At 47.1% G+C, this 24,347-nt stretch overlaps 1 protein-coding gene across 4 annotated transcripts in view; it reads left to right on the plus strand.

Annotated features, from left to right (window-relative positions):
- The window catches only part of ILDR2 (immunoglobulin like domain containing receptor 2), a 40,366-nt gene extending 17,459 nt beyond the window's left edge, over positions 1-22,907 (plus strand). Inside the window, exons 4-10 of one of the 4 annotated variants that reach the window (XM_074598340.1) lie at positions 3,237-3,293; positions 7,320-7,466; positions 8,221-8,397; positions 13,576-13,692; positions 15,460-15,670; positions 16,577-17,267; positions 18,117-22,907. In XM_074598340.1, coding sequence (XP_074454441.1) covers positions 3,237-3,293; positions 7,320-7,466; positions 8,221-8,397; positions 13,576-13,692; positions 15,460-15,670; positions 16,577-17,267; positions 18,117-18,152 — 1,436 coding nt within the window. In that variant the 3' untranslated portion in view covers positions 18,153-22,907. The remainder of the gene's footprint in view (positions 1-3,236; positions 3,294-7,319; positions 7,467-8,220; positions 8,398-13,575; positions 13,693-15,459; positions 15,671-16,576; positions 17,268-18,116) is intronic. The other 3 variants (XM_074598315.1, XM_074598323.1, XM_074598331.1) reach the window with 3 other exon arrangements.
- Positions 22,908-24,347: the final 1,440 nt, after the last annotated feature.

Below are 24,347 nucleotides of genomic sequence, written 5' to 3' on the forward strand. Positions count from 1 at the left end.
CGTAGCCCTTGCAGGGGTGCGGAGCTGCGACTTGGCAGCCATACCTGGCCATGTCTCAGAGTGCCCACAGTCCTCTTTCTCAGGCGGGCAGAGGTGCCATGCAGAGGTGGTATGGCCAAGCGGTCTCGTAGGGGGATGTTTTACTAAATTGCTTTCTCCTCAACAATTGATTTGTAGCCCCAGCCCTCCCCCTTAAAGTTACCTTTTAAAAAAAACCAAGAGAAGTGAGGTGAGCTTAACGCCCACAGAAGGAGCACAGAGAGCCAGGAGGTTGCCGGCCATGATTGCCATGGCTGCCTCCTGGTTGATGTTTCAGCCGTGGGTCCAGAGGGAGGCCTTGCTCACTGAAGCCCTGCCCTCTCTGCCGTGGCTTTCGGCACCGCAGGACCCACCATGGTGCAGGCCTGGGCTCCCCTCTGCCGGCTACCGCCTTGACTTTGGAGCGTGCCCAAGCGGGCCAGGCTTGCACAGGGTGGGCCTTGACCCACCCCCAGAGCCACCCTGTCCCTGTGCTTGCTGGCAGCCGGGCGGGCTGGGTGAATTTGCTCCACTTGTTGCTGTTTTTTTCCTCCACTTGTTGCTGGCGGCGGCGGCGGCGGCAGGAAAGTCGCCTTCAATGAGGGTCAGTGGCGGGGAGCCTCCCGTTGCCATGGCAACTGCAGGGCAGCCATGGCAGCTTGGCTTCACCCGCCAAGGGGGAATCACAGGGTGTGAGGAAATTATCAGGGAATTAATTCATCCCAGGATGGGGAGGAGGGAGAGCTGGGATGCGTGTAAAGCTGCTGGGGGCACGGCAGTCCAGAGGCGGGCTTTGTGCTTGCTGGCTGTAGCTGGGCGAGTCAAGGCGGCAGAGTTCGGGCTGAGCTGTGGTGGGATTCGCTGCTGCCTTGGGCCCCCTCCTGGGCTTTGTGCATCCCCCACCGCTGGCTCTGGGGTCCCCAGGGCTGTGCAAGCCCTGCTGGTGGGGCAGGGGGAGCAAATTCCCCAAGCACACACTCAGCAGAGCTAAGTGAGGCTGCACAAACAGGGAAATACTCGACTGCTTGTAGGTAGCACAGAGAAACTGCTTTGGTTGTCTTTGTAACGAGTTACTGAGCTCTCAAGCACTGTTATTTCTGGGGGACGCCTCTTCTCTCTTGAAGACGTGGTCCCTCCTGGGACCATAAGACCTGGCACCAGCAGGGATCGAGGCTCTTCGAGTATGTTCAAAATAAAACAGGCACCTATTTGGACTCGTGAGATGGAGCTTCTGCTCTTTATAGGTATCACTCCATTACCTCTGGTACCACATATCCCAGCCCTAAGTTAGCTGTATACCTCCAGCTATTTGTCCATTGGCGTCTGCTCTTAGACTAGGGCTGCATGTGAGCTTGTGTGGAAATAACACATGGGAGGCAAGCTGCGTGCTCGTGTCTGCCCATATGTTCTGCATGCATGTGGTTTGCATTTACATTGTTCACATACGCACACACAGAGGCCTATGCAAGAATTGCGTATTTTTTGTGCATGCTTGGAAAATAAGGAGTATATTTAATATGCTCATGGAACATAATGTAAATCTAGCATACTGTGACACAAGACATACATTTGTGGTGTGTGTTTGGAGCCCACTTGTGGCATCCAACACTTAAGCCACACATAATGTTGTATATGTGCCTATATCTTGTGAGCAGAAAGCATACACAAGCACTTTCTCATAACAAGCTAGTTGTGAGTAGTTTAGACACTTGATCCTTCCAGAAAATGGACTACAAAGAAGGTCATGGAACTCTTTGTATATGTAGATGAAAGTGTTGCAGTAGACTGATGGCAAGAGTCCTCCTTCAAAGTAGTAAATGAGGAACAGTTAGTTATCTGAAGGATCACCATTGTATCTTTTGCTAAGGCTTTAGGAGCACCTGGTCATGATGGCGTTCCTGTGAGTACTAGGCAGCTTTGATGAGTTGCAACTGGTTGCAAGGCACCGCCTGCATTCAGAGTGTGTTTGTTATGCCTCCAGCAGGCATCCTTGTGATTTTTGGTCTCTACAGAACCTCTGCTGAAGCACTGAGAAAAATGGACAGTGAGAATTTGATTATAACACACTTCAAGGACAGACTAGAGGCCAAGGAACTTGGGATCCATTTCATCATTGTGTCTTGAGTGCTCCTTAGTGCAGGACCTGAAGAGCATGTGGGGAGGTTAAAGGTGGCTTTGTACCACTTTTACACTGGCTTACCCTTAGCTGCTTCTGTTGTGTTATATCCACAATGTATATCTCTCTTCGGAGTGCAGCTCTCCTACCTTATGCATGTCGTTAAAAAACCTGGCATGATTCTGGTGCTATACAGGAGAGTATGCAGCACAGCTGCACATAGGGCTGTCTGCTGATGCACAGGTGTGTGTAAATTACAGCTGAACACTGTGCAGCATGTTTGCTGTGTATTAGAAACATCCCAGACATTCAGTGCCAAAACAAATAGGCACCAAGCTGCCTTTGGGCTTGGATTTTGTTTGTGTTCAGTTATAAATTAGAATTTGATTTGCCTTTTCTTTTTTTTTTTTCTTTTCCTTTTGCAAAGCGATTCTGCAGATTTCTACGCCAGTCCTTCCCTGGTTGGTTTGCTTCGCTTGAGAGTTGGCCTTATATCACACAATCTCAACAAGTTGCTCGTGCATCTTGAAATAAGTAGCACATACTCAGAGTCATGCTTCAAGACTCCTTTCCTGGAGCTGCCTCTGCGGTTGCAGAGCCCCACATGGAGAGCACCACCCACGGGTGTTGGATGCATGTGGCTGACTTGTCAAGGGCCTTGGGTTAAAGATTTTTCACATCCCTCCAAACTACATCAGTACATTTTTAAAGTAAACCAAATCCTACTGTTTGGGGGCTGTCGTGCATTTCCAGGGGCTTTTTGCATGCCTAGAGCATAACTCCCGAAAGCTGTTACTGTGTAACCACGCTAAGGGGCCCTCCCTCTTCTTGTCATTTTGTGCCTAGATCGGAGAAGCTCTGTACCAGATTCTTTCCCCGCAGCTCTGCTGATAAAGATAAAATGCAAGGACACAGAAATGGCAGAAGTGCAGAGGCAGACACCAGGCATCGAGCAGGATGACATCTATGGTTGATAGGAATTCACTTAACAGAGTGCGAGTGGGCTGATGAGGAAGGGGACTGGAGGCTAAGGCAGGGGCTGGGGAGTGTGTTTTTCTTGCAGTAACCTCTCTCCTTGTTCTCCTCCTTCTGTCTTTTCTAGGCAGGACAGGGCTGCTTGCTGATCTCTTGCCCAGTTTTGCTGTGGAGATTATGCCAGGTATTCAGTCATTTCACCCTTCAATCACCCAGTCCTCTGTCATCTTGTCTGTTTATCCTTCTACAGCATCTTTATGTGGTGTACATTTCACTCTTAAGTGTGTTTTATCTGGGGTTGAAAAGGGAAAAGCCTGTCGCTTACTGTGAGAGTGCGTTGGGTTGAGATCTGAGAGGATGCTGGGACTTGGGGGAGGAATGGCCGTGCTGGGGGCCACCTTACAGAGATGGTTGATGTCATGCCGGATCAGTGTGAGAGCAGAAATGCCAGCGTGGTTCAGGGGAGGTTTTATATCAAACTCTCTGCTCTCCCCCTGCTAGCACAAAGGTAATGCTGCTCCAACCTGCGAGACCTCGGCAGCCTCGTGTGCCCGTATGGCTTTGTACGTCATCTGCTCTTGTGCAGTAGTAACTTCTGCTCCCCAGACCCTATCCTGCGGGGACCGTTATAGCCATCATCACAGATGGTAGCACAGGAGGTGCTGGAAATAGAGCTCTGGTTAGCCAACCCATCAGTGGCACAGCCCCTCTTGTGCTGCATGGCCAGGGCATTATCTAGGTAACACCAGGTGGTTGGACCAGACATGAAAGCTCTCTGCCCATGATAAATCTCTTGCTAGCCAAATTAATGAGAGCCACCAGTTCTGGCACTCCTCGCAGTGGGAACAGAGACTGTGCAACAGATTGTCCTTGAAAGGGAAAAGCTGTGAGAACATTTAGCCCTTGAGTCATCTGATCATCCCCTGACAGTGCCCAAGGGGTGTTTCTTTCACACGTTTGTGCAAAAATGCAACTCCACATAAATGTGTGAAGCTATTTTCAGATCTGTCCCAGCGATGCAAACGGAGAGAAGGCAGACACTCCCCCGCCTCCAGTATAACCCAAAGCTCCCTGGAAGTTCAGCATGGCAGGAGAGGGATTGGTCTTTTCAGCATAGGCAGAAGTTGATTCTCTGTTACCTAACACTTTTTTTTCCCCACTATTTACAAGTTTATTGAATGGGTATAAAATTCTTATGTGTTGGTCAGGTAGCTTTCTGCTACCCGCACTGCATGGGTATAAACAACAAGAAAGTGTAACAGGCATCAGCAAACAACATTTCAGCTATTAGCATTGCTTGTTACCTGAATAAACAAAAGCAGATGCTCCTGCAAGCACAAACCTGTAGTTTCCAGACAGCAAGGACACATAGCATTTCAGCTTGGTAGTCATTTGAATTTCAGGGTTGCACAGTTGTATCTAGAAGGGCTATGGCAGAAGATAACAGTTGTACTGGAGGAAGGATTAGGAAATTGCACATAAAACTGGTTGAATCCCAGTTTTGTGCATAAAGGAGGACCCAGCGGGCTCTTTTGCTTTTCTCTTAACTTCATCCAAATGGTGTAACTTCCTGTGAAGTAAAATCCTTCCTGACACATAGGTCCCTGTGACTGGGACACTGCTTTCAAATATCCACTCCTGGTGCTGAGTGAGTATCTTGCAGTCTGCAGTGTACATACTAACCTGACCTCCTTTTGTACTCCTAGAATGTTTTCAGAAAGACCATGGATATACTTAAAATGCTTTTCCTCCTAGCATTCATCCTTCTAGCATATTTACTGGCAGCAGCTACATCTGCCCTCAGACTTCTTTTTAACAGACTAACACAGTCAGCTTCGGCTCTTCTGGTGCAAGGCAGGCTATCTGATCCCCTCAGATCCCTGCTTTGCATCAGCTCCAGCCTGAATTCATCTTTTCTTGTACAAAGATGACCAAAGCTGTATAACATCAGTAACTTCAGATGAAGTTACATGGAGCTGTTGTATGATGGCATTAATATTTCCTTAACACTACTGGAAGGTCCTCCTCTACTGGGCATAGGGTTATATTTGCCATTTTTGTGGCGGTATTGCATAAGTGGTTACAGTTGTCCTATGATAGAATAGTGTGCTTCCTTTTCTTTTTCAGTTGTTTTCAACTAAAGAAGTCCTGTTCAGAGCAGAAATTGTTCTTACTCTTTGAACATGTTACCTTGAAAGTATTGCTGCGTACCTTGAAATTCAGTGTATTGCTGCATTTCATGTGTCATCTTATAGGCTCAAGGACAACTGACCCTTTCTGTAACTTATCCCAGTCTTCATCTTTAGTGACAATGCTTCCCTACCTCTTACCCTCAAGGTACATTAAGATGTTCTTATTTTCCACGTCAAGGTCATTCACAAAAATATTACCTAAGATGGCTCTTAGAATTGGTATGTGAGGAATTACTGTATCAGTAATCTCCTCTCAGCTCTTACTTCTCCATTCACGAATGCCTCCCTACAGCCATTTCCTTATTCATTTACTGAATTTTTCTCCGCATACAGTAACTTCACCAAAAAAAAACATTCCACAAGGACCAAAGTTATCTGCAAATTTAAATGAAATTAATGTTTCAGCCAAAACCGAAATGAAATATTAAAAAAATATAAAACATTTCACTTGACACTCCTGATGTGAAGTGTTTTGATTTGTAAATGCCAGATCTTTCACTGACATTTTTTAAAGGAAATTGTAAGTTCTAGAATAAAAATGGCATTAAAAAAAGGGAATTGTTTGTAAAGGAGTTAAGGAAAACTCCAACAAAGCAAAGAATTTTACTTTTGTTCAAATAGAATGCTGTGGATGATTCAAAAATGACACTTCTTATTTTTGCATTTTGTTAAGAACTAGAAAAAACTTCTGTTTTGATTGTTCCAAGCTGAACATTTTTCCTTGCCTTTTCAGCTTAGCGACGCAGGTGAGAGGTGCACTATTTTTCCAGTGTGATTCTGTACTCACATTGCAATCCTTGTTTCAGTACTTCTACGTCTTAAATAATAATGTACCAGGAGACCCCTTAGTGAACACCAGACTTCTGTTTGGAAACAGTGGTCTGATGCTTTTTTTTCTATGGGATGGGGGTAAACTCTACCCCACTGCAAAGCTGCCCCACTACTTCTTTCTTTCCTTTCTTACCATCTTTCTGAGGTGGTTGAATAACCAACCACCTGGGTACACCTGGAGTCTTTCCCCGCAGATTTTCCCTCACCAGCGATCTGACTTCTAGATAGGTTGGTGCATCTCTCTGACGTAAAACCAACTCCGGGCCTCCTGTACATTCAAAGTCTTGAAATTTCTTGTTCCGGATCTGTTTACTGACCATGTTTACTGACGCAGCTCTGTGCACCCAGTCCCCTGCAAAGCGCAAGGTGGCCAGATGCAGAGCCAATGCAGAGCTCTGTGCCCAGAGCTCCCACCACGGTGGCTGCTGCTGCTGCAGATTTCCCAGCAGCGAAGTTTGAGAAAACTTTTCTTGCTCCCCATCCCATTCAAACCCCATCCCTTTTTCTGTGAACCAGCTCTTCTGTCCTGTCCCTTGGGGATGTTCTTCTGCCTTTCCCTTTTGGGGCCTGGCAGACATCATATGAGGCTTCAGCGGGAGGAAAAAAAAAAAAAAGGTGGTTGTTAGGTTTCCTGGCTGGCTGCAGCGCCTGAATAGGATGTTCGTTCGGCACATTCAAAAGAATAATTGCGTGCGTAGGCCTAGTTGCGAAGGGGCAGGCCTGGCTCATTTACTGGGCTATTTATAGCATGCTTTTCACCATCGTTTGTCCCATTAAAACTAGAATGTGGGTAGGGAACAAACACACAAGCAGGACATGAACATGGCCGGGAAGAATGAGTCTTTGATGCAATCCAAATGCTAGTGGAGCATGTCCTGCAGCGTTCGTACAGGCCGAACAGTTTCTGTGCTGGGCAACCAGAGCTCCTGCCTCCGTGCTGCTCGCCTCTCAGGCAGCCAGAGATGTTGCAGGAGGGGACCATGTTTCTGTAGCTCCATTTGTCACTGTCATATGCCATTTCTGCTTCGACACAGAGGAGGATGTAGTCCTAGACCAGCAGGGAGTCCACTTCTGTTATTCACCTATTGTTTTGTCCCTGTGCTCTCCCCTGGGAGGATGTTGCTGACGTTCCCTTCCACAGCAAATGCAATCCTGTAAGTATCTCACTTTCTCCCCTTGTTTTCCAGAGTGGGTCTTTGTGGGTCTGGTGATCCTGGGGGCGTTCCTGTTCTTCCTCCTGGTGGGGATCTGCTGGTGCCAGTGCTGCCCACACAGCTGCTGCTGTTACGTCCGCTGCCCCTGCTGTCCCGAGTCCTGCTGCTGTCCCCGGGCGCGTGAGTGACCCTCTCCAAACCTGGCGCAAAACTTCTCCTGCATTACTACTGCTCCCTGGCAGAACAGGAGGAGAATCTGCCAATATTGCTTCCTTTGCCCTGAGCACTTTGCTTGACTGAAGAACTAGTTCTTAGGGGGCGAAGCATCTGACCTACTGCTCAATGGTTGAGCGCTCAAAGTTAATTACAAATGTAATTCCCTGAGCCCTCCCTGCCTTGGCAGCTGTGCCTGCTCCTCCGAAGTGTCATGCTCCCCTTCCAAAGTTGTTGTCGTGTCAGTGAATGTTGTGGATCAGAGCTAAGAGCATCCTGGGAGGTTTCTTCCCGGCAATGCAAAGCAGCTGCCCTTTACAACAGTGTAAAATCCTTGTGACCCAGCAAGGTTCCTGGTCAGGCTCAGGCAGATCTGTCAAGTTTCATGAGCCTCATCCCTGCTGCTTGAGTCATCAGTTGTTTTTTAAAGCTGAACTGCCACTAAATCATGGCAGCGGTAATGCTGGCTGTAACACCCTGAATGTCTTTCAATTGATGGGCATCTTGCACTGCTCATCTGACCTGCCATGTGCATTTTTTAATCTCCCCTCAGTGGCTTTTGAGGCTTAGGGAAATTCAGATCGGTCCTTGTCCTTTCACTCGTCCAGTTGTCTCCTGCTGGGTTGTCACCAGTGTTGATGATGTGCAGGTTTCGGCCATGTGCCGTGTGGGTCTGTGGGAGGCTGGTGTGATGCTGACTGCTGTTCTTTTTCTTTTTCAGTGTATGTAGCAGGCAAGGCAGCAAAAGCTGGGTACCTTCCTGCAGTCTCCTCCATGCCAGGTCCGTACTACATCCCCAGTGTTCCTGTGGCTGGTGTCCCGTCTCCTGCTGTGCTGATGGATAAGTCGCACCCCCCTCCTTTAGCCCCAAGTGATGCCAGTGGAGGAAGCCAAAATGGTAATTTGCAGTGCCAGGCACAGCGTTCAATCCTCTTACTGGGCACAGGGCTGGGAAAGGAGGAAGGATTGCTACTGATAGAGTGGTATGAACAGAAAAAACATAGAAACTGCATTTTAATCCTGTCTCTGACAATGACATTTACATCCCTTAGGGCCACGTGGATTTACATCCCTTAGTGTCTGTGTGGGTGCCTAATTAGGTCAGCAGGGAATGGGAGGCCAAGGTCATGCCCGGGACTCCTCTCATTACTGCTGCAAACCTTTATTTGCAGAGGAGAGAAGGATGAAGATGATTTCAGGGCAGCAGAAGCAGTGGCTGTTCTCCCCTTAGAGGTGATCCCTTGCGAGCTGCTCTCTCTTGGTAAACTGTTCTTCCTGCCCTCTGCAGGGCACTGCTTGCCCTCTGGCAGCAGTTTTTACTGTGGCATGTTTTACTGTCCTCATGGCATTTTGGGCATGGGGACATGCTCCCTTAGTGTTTCTGGCCAAGAGCATTTGGGGCTGGACCCCCTCCCCTACCTCGTAGGTCACTTCTTTTGTTCAGCCACATTTGTGAAATGTGAGTGATAAAAGGCTTCTAACTAGAAAGGAGTTGTGGATCAATGTCTTATATAGAATATCAGTGTGATGACTCTGTCTTGGTGAGGGTCACTTCTCCTGCTGCAAAGGAAGCTGCCATCAAGGAATGAGAGGGTAGCTATTTAGCCACATGCAAGCATTTCAGGATCAGAGTGGCTGTCTAAATTCAAACGTGCTGCAGCAGAAGTGACTCTCACCAACGTAGAGTTGCCGTACTGACACAGTATGTTTGCCATTGATCCAGCCACATGTCTCATTTCAAAGTATCACACTAATTATCAATTGTTAAATTTGCTTATGACAGTGTGTTAATAAGACACTCGCGAGAAGTCAAGGTCAAGTAGCATAATCAGGTAGTTAGGTCTTGGAACACCCCTACGCATCCTTTCGCTGCCCCAGTCAGCATATTAACCTTTCTGAAATTACAAAAAGTATTTTCCTTCAACAATCATATCTTTTTTTTTTTCCCACTGAAATCAAAACAGAGCTCTGGAGTGGAGCATTTATGAAATAGGAAATAACTCAATCACTGATCCAAAGCAGAACGTGTCCAATTCAAAAACCTTTGTCAGAAAATGATGAATGACAGCCCAGTGCTTAATCTTTTTCTCCTGTGAAAAATGTCACTGCATGTAGAGCGTGGTGTTGGCCATGGGAACTCCAGGGATTTTTTAAGAGTCAGATCACAGCCCCAGTCTCGATTCTGTTGTATGTTACTAGCAGAGCACAAATGCAGAATGGAAAACTGTGGATGTGTTTGGTAACCAAATGGAACGGCTCTTTGCATCCCATGTTCATTACCCAGAAAGATGCATTTATTATAAAATCCAAATCATCTGGCTGGACTTGATCCCTCAACTCAAGACTTGACAGGAAATTCTATGTATTGCAAGAAAAATCATTATTACATAATTTTAACTGTTGTGGCAAGATGACAGAGGTTCTTCAGGTTTTTTTTATTTTTAATTAATATTTTTTGCAATAGTATGGACAAACCCTTAGGCTGGATCACGCACCTGGTGTTCGAGGTGTTCCTTGAACTGTGGAACTAAGGAAGGGTGATACCTTGCACCCTGTTCCTTTTCTCTCAAGGTCCCCCGCAATGCCAGAATATCCCCTAATTACAGGCTGTAGAAGAGGAAAGCATTATGTGGCTGTTCCAGGCTACCTATTTGCTGCTTGGCCAGACAGCAAGCTAAACAAAACAGGTAATGGTTGAGTTTATAATAAAGGCCTTTTCTCAGAAGGAGCGCTAATTATGGTCTCTGCCTCCTCCATGCAGCCAGTGTAGGTCTCATCTGAAATTTGGTATCTTTGAGACTTCAACCTTTCTGTCAAGTTTATTTAAAAAAAAAAGGAATCAGAAGTTCTGGGGGACAGAGGCTGGAGGATTCTGTAATCCTGGCTGCCAGGCTAACAAGGACAGCCTTTGCCCTGGATAGTTTCTGTGCTTGTAAATGACTCCTGTGAGGTGATCTAGTGAGCAAACTAATGCATGAGGATATTTAGGAAATTTGTCTAGGGTTACATAAAAGATGTGTGACAAAGCTCCAGTGAAACCTAGGAACTCCATCCTAAATTTAGGATTGAACACAGAAAAAATAAACTTTCAGCTCGCTTACTTAAAAGAGTGTTGGCAACGTGTAAGACAGGATGTACGTTCTGTCTATTTTAAATGCAGTGGTTACCTGGAGACTCTTGCATAGGTTTCCTTAAACCATGCACACAGGGAAGCTTTTGGTCCAAGAGCTGGACTCCAGGCCTTTAATATGTAAAGTGTGTAAGGATGAGACATCATGTACTTCCTAACCACGCTTGTCGGAAAAAAATAGTAGTGCTGCCCTTTCTGGGGAGGCAAACAGATTACAGTTTTGGCTGACCCGGTTCCACCCACAGAAGAATAAAAAAGTTGTCCATGGTTAAACACAAGTTAAACATTAGAAATTTATGAACTGTTCAGGAGAAGAAAATATGGTCTAACAGGAAAGAATGTGCCATTCTCTTTGACTTCAGTGAATGGTTCTGGACAAGTGGTTAACATCTCTGCATCTTCATTGCCTTATAATTTAGATGGGCCTAAAAATATTCAGACCTTATTAAAGGGTTATGGCAATTTACAGATGAAGAAGGGTGTGAGGAGGAAGCAATAATGTATTTGGTTCTCACACGAAGGAATAATAAAGAGATTTAATAAGTTGAACATTCAATATCATTGCAAGAAGTATTTAATAAATAAACATAGAGAGAAAATATGCTTTATCTATAATGGAAAATACTTTTTATGAGCTCTTCACGCTCATCTTTGCAGATTTAATTCCAAAGTTAATTTCTAGATGCTTACAGAATTAACCAAGAAATTAATTTTCCTTTTGATACACAGCTGCAATAGTAAGTCGAGCATGAAGCTAGCATGAAGCCTAGCTAATTCTCCATCAGCTCCATGAGCTGTAGATGTTGCCCAAATAGATACTTGGTACAGCTTCAGTGTGAGTAGTGGCTCTGGGGATGCAGAGTCTGGAAGCTGCCTATTCAGGTTCCCCAAAGGTTATTAGCAGGTCAGAGTTATTTCCAGCTGATGGTTGTTTGCTGGCCTGTGTATAAATGAGGTGACTGCTTAGCTGAGCTCCTACTGGACGCTTTAGAAGAAAGAATAGTGAGAGGCCTCTTTCCTGGCAAAGCGTCTGACAGAGGTCACCATGACAGTGAGGTGAGGTGGAGAACTCGGCTTGCTGTTGCTTGCACAGTGCAGCAGAAGTCGTTGCTTCTGAGGCCAGTAAGTCCAGCCCCTCTTCCTAGCAGCAACCTCACTTCAAGAGACGTGATGGTCTTCAATGTTGGAAGGCAGAGGCAGGGTTCCTTGTATTCTGTAAATCACTCTGTGCGTTTGCAGTCATTGGACACACATTTGTGGGGATAATAAAACACAGCGAAACTCCAGACTGCTGTCAGCTGAGCTGTCTGGAGACACGTTTAAAGCAGGACCCTAATAGACCCATACTATGTTTTAACATCTAATACCTTTCTCAAGTACAGGATAGAGAAGGTAATACTTCAAGGTGTAGTTACTTACCTTACATGTGCACCGTCAAAACCCACAGTAAAGCACTTTCCTCCTGAAGCAATTTGCAGGATTATTACAGGAATCATTCTACCCATTTCTATGGCGCAGCCGTTTCTGAGGCAGAGTATGGTTATTTAATAGTGCACAGACACATGCACAGCAGTTTAGGACAGAAGGTGCATAAGAATACCTCTGCCAAGTCCTTGTTCAGCCCACACAGTGCATACTATGCAACGTACTACCAAGCCCATATGTTAGTAGCTTGATGTATCGGGGTGTGGGATAAACCAGAAAGAACAGGTTGGCTCAAAACTACCGTCCAAGTATTTAAATTGTGCCACGACGAGAGGAGTGCTCATGCAGCACTGCAGTATTCACACAAGGGAATATATTAACCCCATGCAAGGCAGACAGATTCCGTTCTGTAGTGCTAAGTGAACTGTCCTCACAGCAGTTCTCTAATGAGACTGTATTTGAGGGTTGTAGTCCTGTTTTGTACTTAGACCTGTGTTTCTCTGCATCTTGAAATAGCCCCAGGCTTAGACCTTTCTCAAATTATCTGCTATAAAAGCCTTATTTTCTTCAAAGTCCTGATAGATGGAGTTCTCTGCTTGCCAACTGTAGACCTGCCTTGAGGTAGTCAGGCTGTTCATAGGGTTAGCAGCTAAAGTGTGCAGGGAGCCAGCCTGCCAGCATTAGAGCTGCTGTGGCTCCAGGTGTGCAGGGGCTTCTTTTCTACACGCAAAAACGTGGAAGAGCAAAAAAAGCTGTCCAGACTTTCCCTGCAAATGGAGTAATCCCAGGAGTTAAGCACTGACTGTATGTGTGAGACCGACCTTTTCTGTACAATACAGCTTGTAGAGAACGCCAGAGCAGGCAGTTTCACAGTTACCCAGTGACCCGATTGTCCCCGTCATTGGATTCAGCGTACATCTCAAAGCAGCGTGATGTGCTTTGTGGGACTTTCTGTGTTTCCTTCTGTATTCTCTGGAGCTTCTCCTGCCACATGCTCTTCAACCTGTGTGAGCAGAATTCATAGGGATGGGAGGTGGAGTGGTCCTGCAGAGTGACAGCTCCCAAATGCTCAGCCACCTGCTTCCCCTGCGGGCTGGGAGCTTACAGCCCCTGCTGCATAGAGGAAGCCTGATCTTCTGGGACTGCTTCTCCTGTACGTGACGAATCCTTTCCGTAGTGCTGAGGAAGGGGAAATGAGTGCTACTTTTCTCTCTGCCATCCTCTGTGGGAGGTGGAATCACTCTGTGGCAATGACACCACTTGATGCATTTGGTTGTACAGATTGGGCATTTCCAAACCATTTTTGCTGTTGCTGCAAACTTTATAAATGATGCAGCTGCTCACAACTTCACATCCCACGTTACAGACAAATTTCTTGTGAAGCAAGGACTGACTCACTCTGTTTTGGAAGACACAGCCTACCTGCCTGCAGACGTGAGCTCAACTATAGAAGCAATGTTGTCGGAAAAGTCTCCTTGGACTTAAGTATGTTTTCCTCTAATGCTTTTCTTTTCTCCCTAGCAGTGCGCAAAGGGTACAGGATCCAGACTGACAAGGAAAGGGACTCCATGAAGGTGCTGTACTACGTCGAAAAAGAACTGGCTCAGTTTGACCCAGCTAGGAGGATGCGAGAACGATGTGAGGAGCAAGTGTGGTTTGATTTATTTTTTTTTACCACTGACCTGAAAAAGAACCTGCAAATTCATAGTTAAAAGATCACTAGCTTTGCCCTAGAACCAGCCTCTAGGTTATTTTGTCCAGGATATGGTACTTGGGGCAGATGAAGTCTAGATTTTAGGCATCTACAGGTATGCTCTGACTTTAAAGATCTGCTGCTTACCTAATCAAGGTGTGTGAGACTCAAATGCTCATGAAAACTGTCCACTTGCGTAATTTTGGATCATTAACATCGGAAAAGCAAAGTCTGTACTCATGCCTTGTACAGCCTGTGGTGTGATAATAGCTGGGATACTGTCCTCACAACTTCTGTATGTCTTACAGTGTGGTGCCTGTAAATTCCCAGTATGGCAAGATGGGAGGGGGGTGATTTTATTGAAAGCATGAGTTTTTTTGGCTGCAGTGGCCACATGTGGTTTGAAGGATGCAGAAAGGTAGTTCGGAGTGGCTGCTGCCCTGCAGAAGCAGCAGGGACTAAAAGAAAGATTCAAGAAACCAAGGGTTTGTCAAGTTTTGTGTCGCTGGTCAACATAAGATCAGAGGCGGTATGTGCATCAGTACTGACAGCTTGGCTGTCAGACAACTGCAGGGGAAGGGGAGGATGGTGGTGAATAGGGACAGGATGCAGACTCAGAATTGAGCTTCTGTGTGGAACTTCTCACTGTCTTCCGATAGCTTCTTGCAAGCTTTATTTCCCTAAATAAAGTCTGAGGCTGCACTTAACAGGTGTCAGAATACAAACCCAAGAGTGGATCTTAACATTAGGAGGCAGAGGTGCAGTGGCAGGACTGTGTGCATGAAGATGGCTTGCAGTGCTGCTCTTTGTCCTCTAGCTGTACTGTGCGGAGGACAGCGGCAGGCTGGGGGCTCAGTTCCTCCGGGCAGCATCCGCATCGTGCAGAGCTAACGCACATTAGGCACTGGTAGAGGCTCATTTAAAAGAGATGCATGAGATCCTGCAAATCAATGAAGGTAAGGGCTTTAGGGAATGACACTACATCAAAGCTCTGTACAGATTAGGCATAACTAACAAATTATATGTACTTCTATAACAGTCATTGCTGAGCACGCTGTCTTCTCCACCCACAAGATTTACTATAAAAAGACCTCTCCAGATTGGTATGTCAGGCCTCCAGATGTCAATGTGCTTGACGGGGTAGAGACTGACAGTGATTCAGACAGTCTCTTACTTTTTTCTTAATCTTTTTTTGAGGGGGTTGTTTTTGTTTTAGCTGGGCAAATCAGGCCAAATCCATAGCCAGCCTGTCTCACACCAGGAAAGGGGGAGGTGGCACACCCGCTGTGATGGTGTTCCACCAAGTGCAGTGCCCACCTTGTGAGGGTGGAGAGCTCACATGTGTTACTGAAACAGGGCTGAGGGAGGAATTCTGCATGAAGGCTGAACTCAGTTATCTGGGACACAGATATCTGATGGCATTTGTGATACCCTTAGAATATCCCACTGGCCAGCTACCAGTTCAAAAGACCTGTAGGTCTAACAGCAGCAATATGTCCAAACTGAGCCCCAGGAATCTTGGGCAGGGTTGGTCAAGGGTTTGGAGAAGAGCCTTGGATTCCATTTTAATTTTTTTCTAATGGAGGGCAGCTCAGCTTCTTTATGAAGAACCTGCAGCTAGGCCCACCACAGCCTTCCTGTCCTTTCGTCCCCTCTCGCACATGTTATCAGGTGATGCCTATCTCATTTCTTTTCTGCAACCTCTCCTGCAGATAACAACACTATCTCTGAACTCAGCTCTTTGCATGAGGACGACTTGAACTTCCGTCAGCCCTACCGCCAGGTGCGAAGGAAACCTCTGCCTCCTGCGGGGGACCTGGATGGCGATGCTGAGTACTGGTCAGGAGTGATCGGTGGGGGCAGCACATCAAGATCACAGGCTGTCTCTGATTACAGGGATGAGCGGGACAGTTTCCGGCACAGGTGAGGAGTGCCGTGTTGGGAGGCAGCTATATCTGGCAAAGTAGTAAAGAAAGTAGAAGGGACAGATGGACTGGTAGCTCTTCTCCGTTTCCTGCTGCTCTGGTTCTGCTTAGCAGGACAGAAGGGTTAGAGAGAAACGTGAAATCTGCAGGTATCATTAGATGAGGTTGGAATGAATCTGATTCACACAAAACTGCTGAAGCCTACCCAGCTGGGCAAAGCTAGGTACCAGCCCCATTCCGGGTGGGATGTAAAAGTGAGATCAATAGGAAATCAAGTCACCCTTCCCCAAGTGCTCTCTTGAGATTTGCACCTGATCCCTCCAGCACTTCCCAGTGCTGGTGCACTTTATTAGGAGTCACACCCTGGTGCTTTGGTGCCGCAAGACCTATACTCCAGGCCTAAAGGACCGGCACTCTGGTGCCAGAAGAGAGATACCAGCAGCCCAGTCTCCCGAAAGCAATGGCAGGGATTTCCTTCCCTCAGTACTGGGCTATTGTGCCAGCTCACTCTCTTTAAACCTGCTCCAAAATTGCCCTGCTGTGAGCTTCTGTAGCCAGGTTCTTGGGTTTTCCCAGCAGGACATACACCTACAAGCTTTGGGGCCAACGAGATGCAGGTCCAGCCCCTCATACTGGAGGACAAGGGAGGTGCCCTCTGGGGTTGATCTCGGGTAACATTAGACATGTAGAGTCCGAGTTATCCGCACTAAGCTGCCTTTACAGTCAGCAGAGAGAAGCAGGGATTTTGAGGCTGTGATACATCTCTTCCTACAGAAGATGATGAAAACAGGTCAGATGATTCATGCCCCAGGAGTGCCTGTTTCCCTCCATTGTCTGTGAAGGCAGCTGAGGGAACGAGCGCAGCTGAATCCTGCCCTCTAAAACTACCTCTTCCCTCCTCCAGCCAGCAGAGATCCAAGTCCGAGATGTTGTCCCGTAAGAGTTTCTCTGTGGGAGTGCCGGCCGTCTCTATGGATGAGCTGGCAGCCTTTGCGGAGTCCTACAGCCAGCGGACCCGGCGGGCAGACAGCCAGGAAACTCGGCGTTTTGAGCGGTCAGAGTCGCACGGCGGCTGCATCGGAGGGCTGCCCCACCAGGATAGCTCCATGGAGGAGTACTACACTAAGCGTAGCAGAGGGAACCGAGAGCTGCTGACGGACTCGGATAGGGGCTGGTCATACAGCCCGCCCCGGAGACGGGCCCATGAGGAGAAGCACCTGCCCAGGCTGGTGAGCCGGGCGCCTGGAGGGAGCCAGAAATACGATCACTCCTACCTCAGCAGCGTCTTGGAGAGGAAATCTCGGAGCTACGATGAGAGTGGTGACCACAGTGAAACCCCCTCTAAGCTGAGCTCGCAGCCCAGCCAGAGAGGAGGGGGAACATACTATGCCTGGTCACCACCCTCTACCTACAAAGCCGAGAAGTCACAGCAGCAGCCGCAGCAGCCACCGCCGCCGCCTGAGCAGGAGGAAGGGGAGGACACCCTGCCCCCGTACAGCGAGAGGGAGCTGAGCCGAGGCCCTTCGTACAGGGCCAGGGAGCAGGCCTACCTCAACGCCTCTGACAAGAAGAGGAAAAAGGACCCCAAGAAAACAGTGAGGCCACATCTGGTGTTCCTGATCCAAATAGGCTCAGGAGGGAGCCACCAGGCAGGGGTTGCTAACCAGAATTTAGGGGCAGGGGGGCTCTCCAGGAGGGTAGAGCCTGGAGTCCGAGTGTGGGGAACCCCAGATAAGGGGAGTCACTGTTGAAAGAGGGCAATCACTATGGGTGTAGGGGGCCAGAAAGGGAAATAGCTTCACAGGAGTCCGTGATGGAGGGGGGAGACAGATGTGCCTGGGACTGGGGAGGTAAGGGATGTTTTTGGCATCTGTGTCCCGGTAATCCAAGGAAGTGGGAGTTTATCTAGGGTTTAGGAGGATAATGGTAGGGAAGGGAACTTACTCAGGGCTTACAGAAATCACAGGGCATTGCATTGGCCTTGATCCTTGTTAAGGAAGGGTTGAGATGTTCTGTTCTGCTGGACTGGGACAGAGATAGTAGCAAGACATGGTGTAAGTGACCCTCAGGTCTTTCTGAAAGGGGTGAGATGACAGACTGCCATGGGCGTGTGCCCATGGGCATGTGTAGGGGCCATGCATGCCAAAGGCATTCCTCACACAGGATACCAACAAGAGCAGAACATCCTGCTGCAGTCTGGTGAGGACTGATGAGCGTACAGTTGTTGGGGAAGGGGAGCTGGCTGAAGCGTGTTCCATGGAGGAGACGTTGTCGCTAGAGGAGCTTGGCTGTTAGGCCTGAGCTAAGTGGCACGTGTGGGAGAGGAAAGGGGTGTGAGCAGACAAGGCTGTTGCTGTTTGGTTGTGTCTCTGTCAAAGCTACATCTGTCCCTTTGTTCCATGGGTGCTTTCCTGTTGACATTTCTCTTCTCTCTTTCCTCTCAGAATGATTTCCCAACGAGGATGTCCCTCGTGGTTTGAAGTTGTTGTGGACATGTCATGTTGATGGTCTGGATGCTGTGAGGTGACTGCAGTGGAAAAGATGCAGAGCAACAAGCAAGACAGGCCTCCGCGAACCTTCGCAGCTGCCAGCCATGGACTCTTTGTTTCAATTGTTTGTTTCATCGGGGGAGCAGGGGCTTTTGTAAGAGACAGACTCCCATGAGCAGCTCTGGGAGTCTGCCAGGAAAATGAGGCCAGGGCTCTCTTTGGCACCCTGCTTTCCAGTGCCCTCCATTCTGCGCTGGAAGGCAGCCACGTCCCTACTGTCCCTGCAGCCCTGAACTACAAGCGAGGCTGCCTTTGTGCCTCTTGCCCCGTCTGATGTGCAGAGAGAGGCCCGTGTGCATACGTACCTCTTGCTCTCTCTGTCTTCTCAGTTCTCTGTTTGGATTAAAGATTGTCTCCATACTTATATTTAGAGCCTTTTCTGTATCATCCCTATGCTGGGAGGAGGCCTTGTTCTTCCAGTTGCAGACTGCCTCCAGCTGATCAGGCCCTAAATCGCGAAAGAAAATCTACATCCTTTCAAACACTGTAGAAATGGACTGATGAGGTGTCACTTTGGCAAGGGCTGAGCAGAGAGAGAGAGAGGGAGACAGTTATGGACTGGTTTGTCCAATATATTTAGTTCTGTTCATTGTGTGATGAGAGTTGCAGGTGAGATAGATGTATTGTTTTGAAAGTGGATCAAAGTAGCTTTTATTGTGATGAGAGCATGATGTGTTTTTTCCCCCATCCCCCAACTGTGATTTGTTTTGATACAGTTGCATTTTCTTGCAGCTGAGCTGTGACCTTGTAGAGCTTCACACCGGAATATCTACTCCACCATATCATAAGCAGTGCTCCAGCCTTGCTGGCGCTCTGCTTCCAGCACCACCAGACATCTCTGCCTAGTGAGTGGCCTTTCTGTTTCAAAGAAGCAAAAAGGGGAAAAAGCCTCAGTGACAGGGCAGCTGCAGATCTTCATTCTGTGCGACTGGTAGTGCTCCTTTCTGGTCGTTGTTTCCAGACGTTGAAGAAGCGGTAACAGCAATGGAAAAAGAATTAACACTGTGGATGAACACAAGCTTTGAAAGTCACCTTTTTCAGTTACAGCCATTTCGTTCACTTCAGTTGTGACATGGTTTTAGTGGCTGTTGTCTCAGGAACACCTGAATTTAGAAGCGAGTGCTTCGCACCATCTGGAAGCCTGACATTTTGGTTTTCATAGGGCATAATGCAGTCATTTCTTTAATTTTTAGCTGCTAAAATCATAATGTGAAGGAAGGTGATGGGAACATTTTAAGGTCCGTCATCTTGTTCCCTGTTAAGCCTAGAAACAACTTAGTGCCCTACTGTGTTATGCCCTGCTGCTGTCAGCCTCTGAAGTGCCATCTCTGTTGTTACTCTGGATATTTGGGGAGCTGTCTGGCCTCAGGTACTCACTCTGGCAATACTGTTTTGAGCGCAAGATTTATTAACATCATTGCAGTTCTCTGTAAAAATGACAGATTAATTTCTGCATTACTCCTTTGCCATATTAGTTCACCAGGAGCGGTCAGAGGAGAGGAAGGATAACTTCCATAGATTTGATGACAGTGCAGGTCTCATGCTAGAAGGTGGATTGATGAAAGGATGGCTTTCTTCTCCCCCCATGCTCCTCTAGTGATGAATGTAGTTTTGGAAATCCCAGTCCAGGGTCTTCTTGGCCAGAGAAGGATTAGCCTGCAGGGACATACAGTCATGGAGTCACAGAATGGTTTGGGGAGGAAGGGAGCTTTAAAGGTCCCGTGGGCAGGGACATCTTCCATTAGATCAGGTTGTTCAAAGCCCCATCCGACCTGGCCTTGAACACTTCCAATGATGGGACGTCCACAACTTCTCAGGGCAACCTCTTCCAGTGTCTCACCACCCTAATCATAAATAATTTCTTTAAATCTGCCCTCTTTTAGTTTAAAACCGGTGCGCCAGGTAAAAAGTCACCGTCTTTCTTCCAAGCCCCCTTTAAGTAGTGGAAGGCTGCAATAAGATCTCCCTAGAACCTCCTCTTCTCCAGGCTCAACAAACCCAACTCTCTCAACCTGTCCTCACAGGAGAGGTGTTCCAGCCATCTGGCCATTTCCGTGACCCTCCTCTGGACCCGCTGCCACAGGTCCATGTCTTTCTTGTGCTGGGGGCCCCAGAGCTGGACACACTACTCCAGGTGGGGTCTCACTAGAACGGAGTAGAAGGGCAGAATCTCCTCCCTCGACCTGCTGGCCATGCTTCTTTTGATGCAGCCCAGGATACAGTTGGATTTCTGGGCTGCAAGTGCACATTGCCAGCTCATGACCAGTTTTCATCCATCACTATCCCCAAGTCCTCTGCAGGGCTGCTCTGAATCTATTCATCCCCAAGCCTGTACTGATACTGGGGATTTCCCCATCCCAGGTGTAGGACCTTGACTTGGCCTTGTTGAGTTTAATGAGGTTCACATGGGCCCACTCCTCAAGCCTGTTTGGGTCCCTCTGGATGGCATCCCTTCTCTAGCAGATCAGCTGCACTGCTCAGCTTGGTGTCATCCCCAAACTTGCTGAGGCTACACTCAGTCCCACTGTCTATGTCGTTAATAAAATTGAATAGTATTGGTACCAATACAGACCACTTGGTACCAAACTCCATTTGGACATTGAGCCATTGACTGCAATTCTTTGTATGCGGCCGTCCAGCCACTTCCTTATCCATCGAATAGTCCATCCATCAAACCCGTATCTCTCCAGTTTAGAGGCAAGGATGTGTGGGACCATGTCAAAGGCTTTACAGAAGTCAAGGCAGATGACATCAGTTGGTCTTCCCCTTATCCACCAATCCATCACAGAAGGCCTCCAGACAGGCGCAATTTGCCCTTTGTGAAGCCAAGTTAGCTGTCTCTAATCACCACCCTGCCATCCATATGCCTTGGCATAGCTTCCAGGAGGATCTGTTCCATGATCTTACTGGACACAGAGGTGAGGCTGACTGGTAGTTCCCCTTTTTACCTTTTTTTAAAAGTGAGTGTGATGTTTCCCTTTTTCCCATCACTGGGGGCTTCGCCTGACTGGCATGACTTTTCGGACAGGTAGAGTGGCTTAGCAACTACATTTGCCAGCTACGTGGCAACTACATCTACTTGTATTATGGCTGGAGAGACTACATTTTAAGTATTTTCATCTTTTCTCACCTTTAATGTATGTTACTAGGAAAACTACAGCTCAGTTAACAAGAGGTAGGCAGCTGGTTGCCATCCGAGGTCTCCATGGCCTTGAGAAGTCTACAGAGTTATGCTACATGTTATTTTAAATAAAACGTTTCATCCCTGACATGTGATGATACTAGCAGCAACAAACATTGATGTTTTGTTAGTCTGAGAACCTTAGGAACCCCTATGCCACAAATTTCAAGGGAGTTTAGCCTGCTCTCTTTTCCATCAGACATCCAGCAGACCCAGCAAACATTTTACATGGAAATTTGAAAGTGTGTCTGCAACAATGGCTGGGTAAGAAAGCGGCCAAAACAGTAATTTACAGTCTCTGAATACCTCTATCTTTTAAATCATACCGAAAGCCAGAGCGTTACAATCCCCCTCTCATTTCAGATATGTCTGTCCCTTATCTCTACAGTCACTGTAGTTTATTTGATCAAGCCCTCAGGAATGAGTTGTGTGTATTAAAAATACAAGCCTTCCCATCATTTATTTGAATCAGTTGTGTTTGCTTCATGCTGGTACTTTAGGCCGTTTGTACAGTATGTGTAGGAAGTTGCCATTTATGTATCTAGCTTATAAATAAGTAGTTGCAAGGTAATTTCTCTTAAGAAAACTATTTTAATTGTAGAAACAGCTGTTCATAAGGACTGTCCGACATTTATTTTGTATTCAGGTACCTGGAAAAGTCCTGAAGATTTTATGACTGGTGATTCTAAGAGTTTTACCAAATGATAAAAATTTCAGCTTCAAAAAAAAGACCAGGTCTTAATTCCCTGAAGTCAGATCTGGGCAGAACCCATCAGTTGGCTCCGCCTTTGCTCTAGAGTTTTAGATTTCATATCTCCCTATGCAGATCTGAAGGAATTTTCAGTTACTGATAGCGTCTGTCCTCAGGCCATCTTTATTTTTCCCATTAGAAATGTGTCTGCAGCAGCACCAAGTGGACCAAATCAAAAAGTGAGGGGTGACCTAGAGTAGGGCTTCCATCTCTATAGCTACACAACGCTAATTAGCCATGACTCTTGCAACAGAGAGGACCAGAGGGCCAGAGGCTGAGAGGAGACTCCTGTTTCAGAAAAGAAGTAGTGGTTTGTGTTTGCACTGTCTTTCAGAACACCTGCAGAATGCTGGCACTGGAAAATAATGACCCTGATCATTATGGGGTCTCAAATTATAAATTTTCCAGTGATCAATTTTTATTGCTGGCATAAAATTAAAATCCTTTTCGTACAGGATATGGACGTCTGGGTCATGTCAAGGGCATGGATGGTTTTGTGGCCTTAAAATGAAGCATCACAACAGTGACTTGCTAAGAAGACAACTGAGATGATGAGTGAAACGTGTAAAAAAAGAAAAAAGTCTTTAGAGCAACAGCAGAATCAAGCATCAGTGGTAAACTTGGCTGTGCTGTCAAAAATGTGATCTGGGCTACTGAAAGAAGTTTTGACATAATGGAATGAGAAAATAAATACCACTGGTAATGACTTCTCAACAATCCCATTATTCCTTTAAAGTACACTGTAAAAATTCCAGGGTGTGTCTTCAGTGTGAGTATCCTCGGATCACTCCATTTCCACTGCAATGGAAAATTAACAAAACTAGCACATTGAATACTTACAAACTATGAGAAACTCCAACATCTATCACCTGAGAAAGGCAGCCAGAATTATTCATGTCTTTGTGCTGGCATGTAATGTAGGGGATGGGAACTGTAAGCATCCCAGTCTTTGTTGCTGTTACTAGGTCAGAGATGGCCATCAGCAGCGTGCCCCGGGCCCACCTCACCTTCCCTGCAGCCAGCATCGGCAGCTGTGTGTGCCGAGTTTCCCCAAGAGGTCCCAGCTCCTGCTCTGATGTTTGGGTCCCTCCGTAGCTCACTGAATTGTGGTATTCGATTTGGCTTGTGACTCTGGGTACCTGCTGCCCGTGGATCAGCAGTTACACTGCTTTCCTGACCTTTTCCAACAAGCCCTCTCCAGGTGAGCAACACCAGTTCACCTGTAACAGAAATAAGACAAGTGGTTTTGCAGTCACCAAAGAAACTTTTACATGCCAATCCTCTCCAGAGTTACCTAGAACTGGCCAGAGAAATTTGTGGGAGGGAGTAGCAAAGAAAGTATCGGGCATTGTAAGATGGAACTGATCTTTTGCAGGGAGGAGAGTAGGGGCATTCTCAGAGCACGTTTTTCAGGGAGTTTCAGGAGAGTTAACCACATATGGTTGCCACCACTGGGGTGTGACCAGCTTCTTCTGATAACAGAGTGACCTGACATTGTGCAGAAGAGCTTTGCTTGGTCAACCTGCCAGCCCACTACAGTTCCAGGTTGTCTCGAGCAAAGTAACTGCTAACTCTTCATATCCTTGAAGAGGACTATGTCTCTTTTGACCTAAGGTCCCTCCCAAAGCTTCTCTGAAGAGATGCAGGACAGCCCCTGGGCTGTACAAATACACATCCCTGAGAAGGAGCGATCACAGAATGTTTCAGAAGTCAAACCTAACCACAGACTGTTACATAAACACAACAACACAGCTGTTTATCATGCCTGGGCTATTCTGAAAATAAATTTAATGTGGTGGAGATTGTTTTGGTGACAAACCGTTTGGAGCTATCTTCCGTTTTCTCCAGGGAGCTTTCACACAGGGTTGTGGGTGAGGATCGGTTCTGCGTCCCTAAGTACAGGGTTTGGGACATGTGGAAACAGAAGCTAAAGGGGCTTTAGCTCATTCCTTGACCGGGTCCAGGTGCAAAGAGACCTTTAGCATAAGTCAGATGCTGCAGATCTGACCCTATGACTCCAGAAATCTCTGTGATACAGCATCTCCATCAGGCTACACTGGCCATACGAGCTTTCTCCAACAGCTGTGACGTTGAAACCACCCGTGTAGTCACCTGGGGCTCCTAAAGCCCCTTTCCCATTGCCTGGGAGATTAGAAAATCCATTACATAATGTGTCAGGACGGCTATAATTTTG

This window comes from Larus michahellis, chromosome 1 (genome assembly GCF_964199755.1).
Source record: "Larus michahellis chromosome 1, bLarMic1.1, whole genome shotgun sequence".
NCBI lineage: Eukaryota > Metazoa > Chordata > Aves > Charadriiformes > Laridae > Larus > Larus michahellis.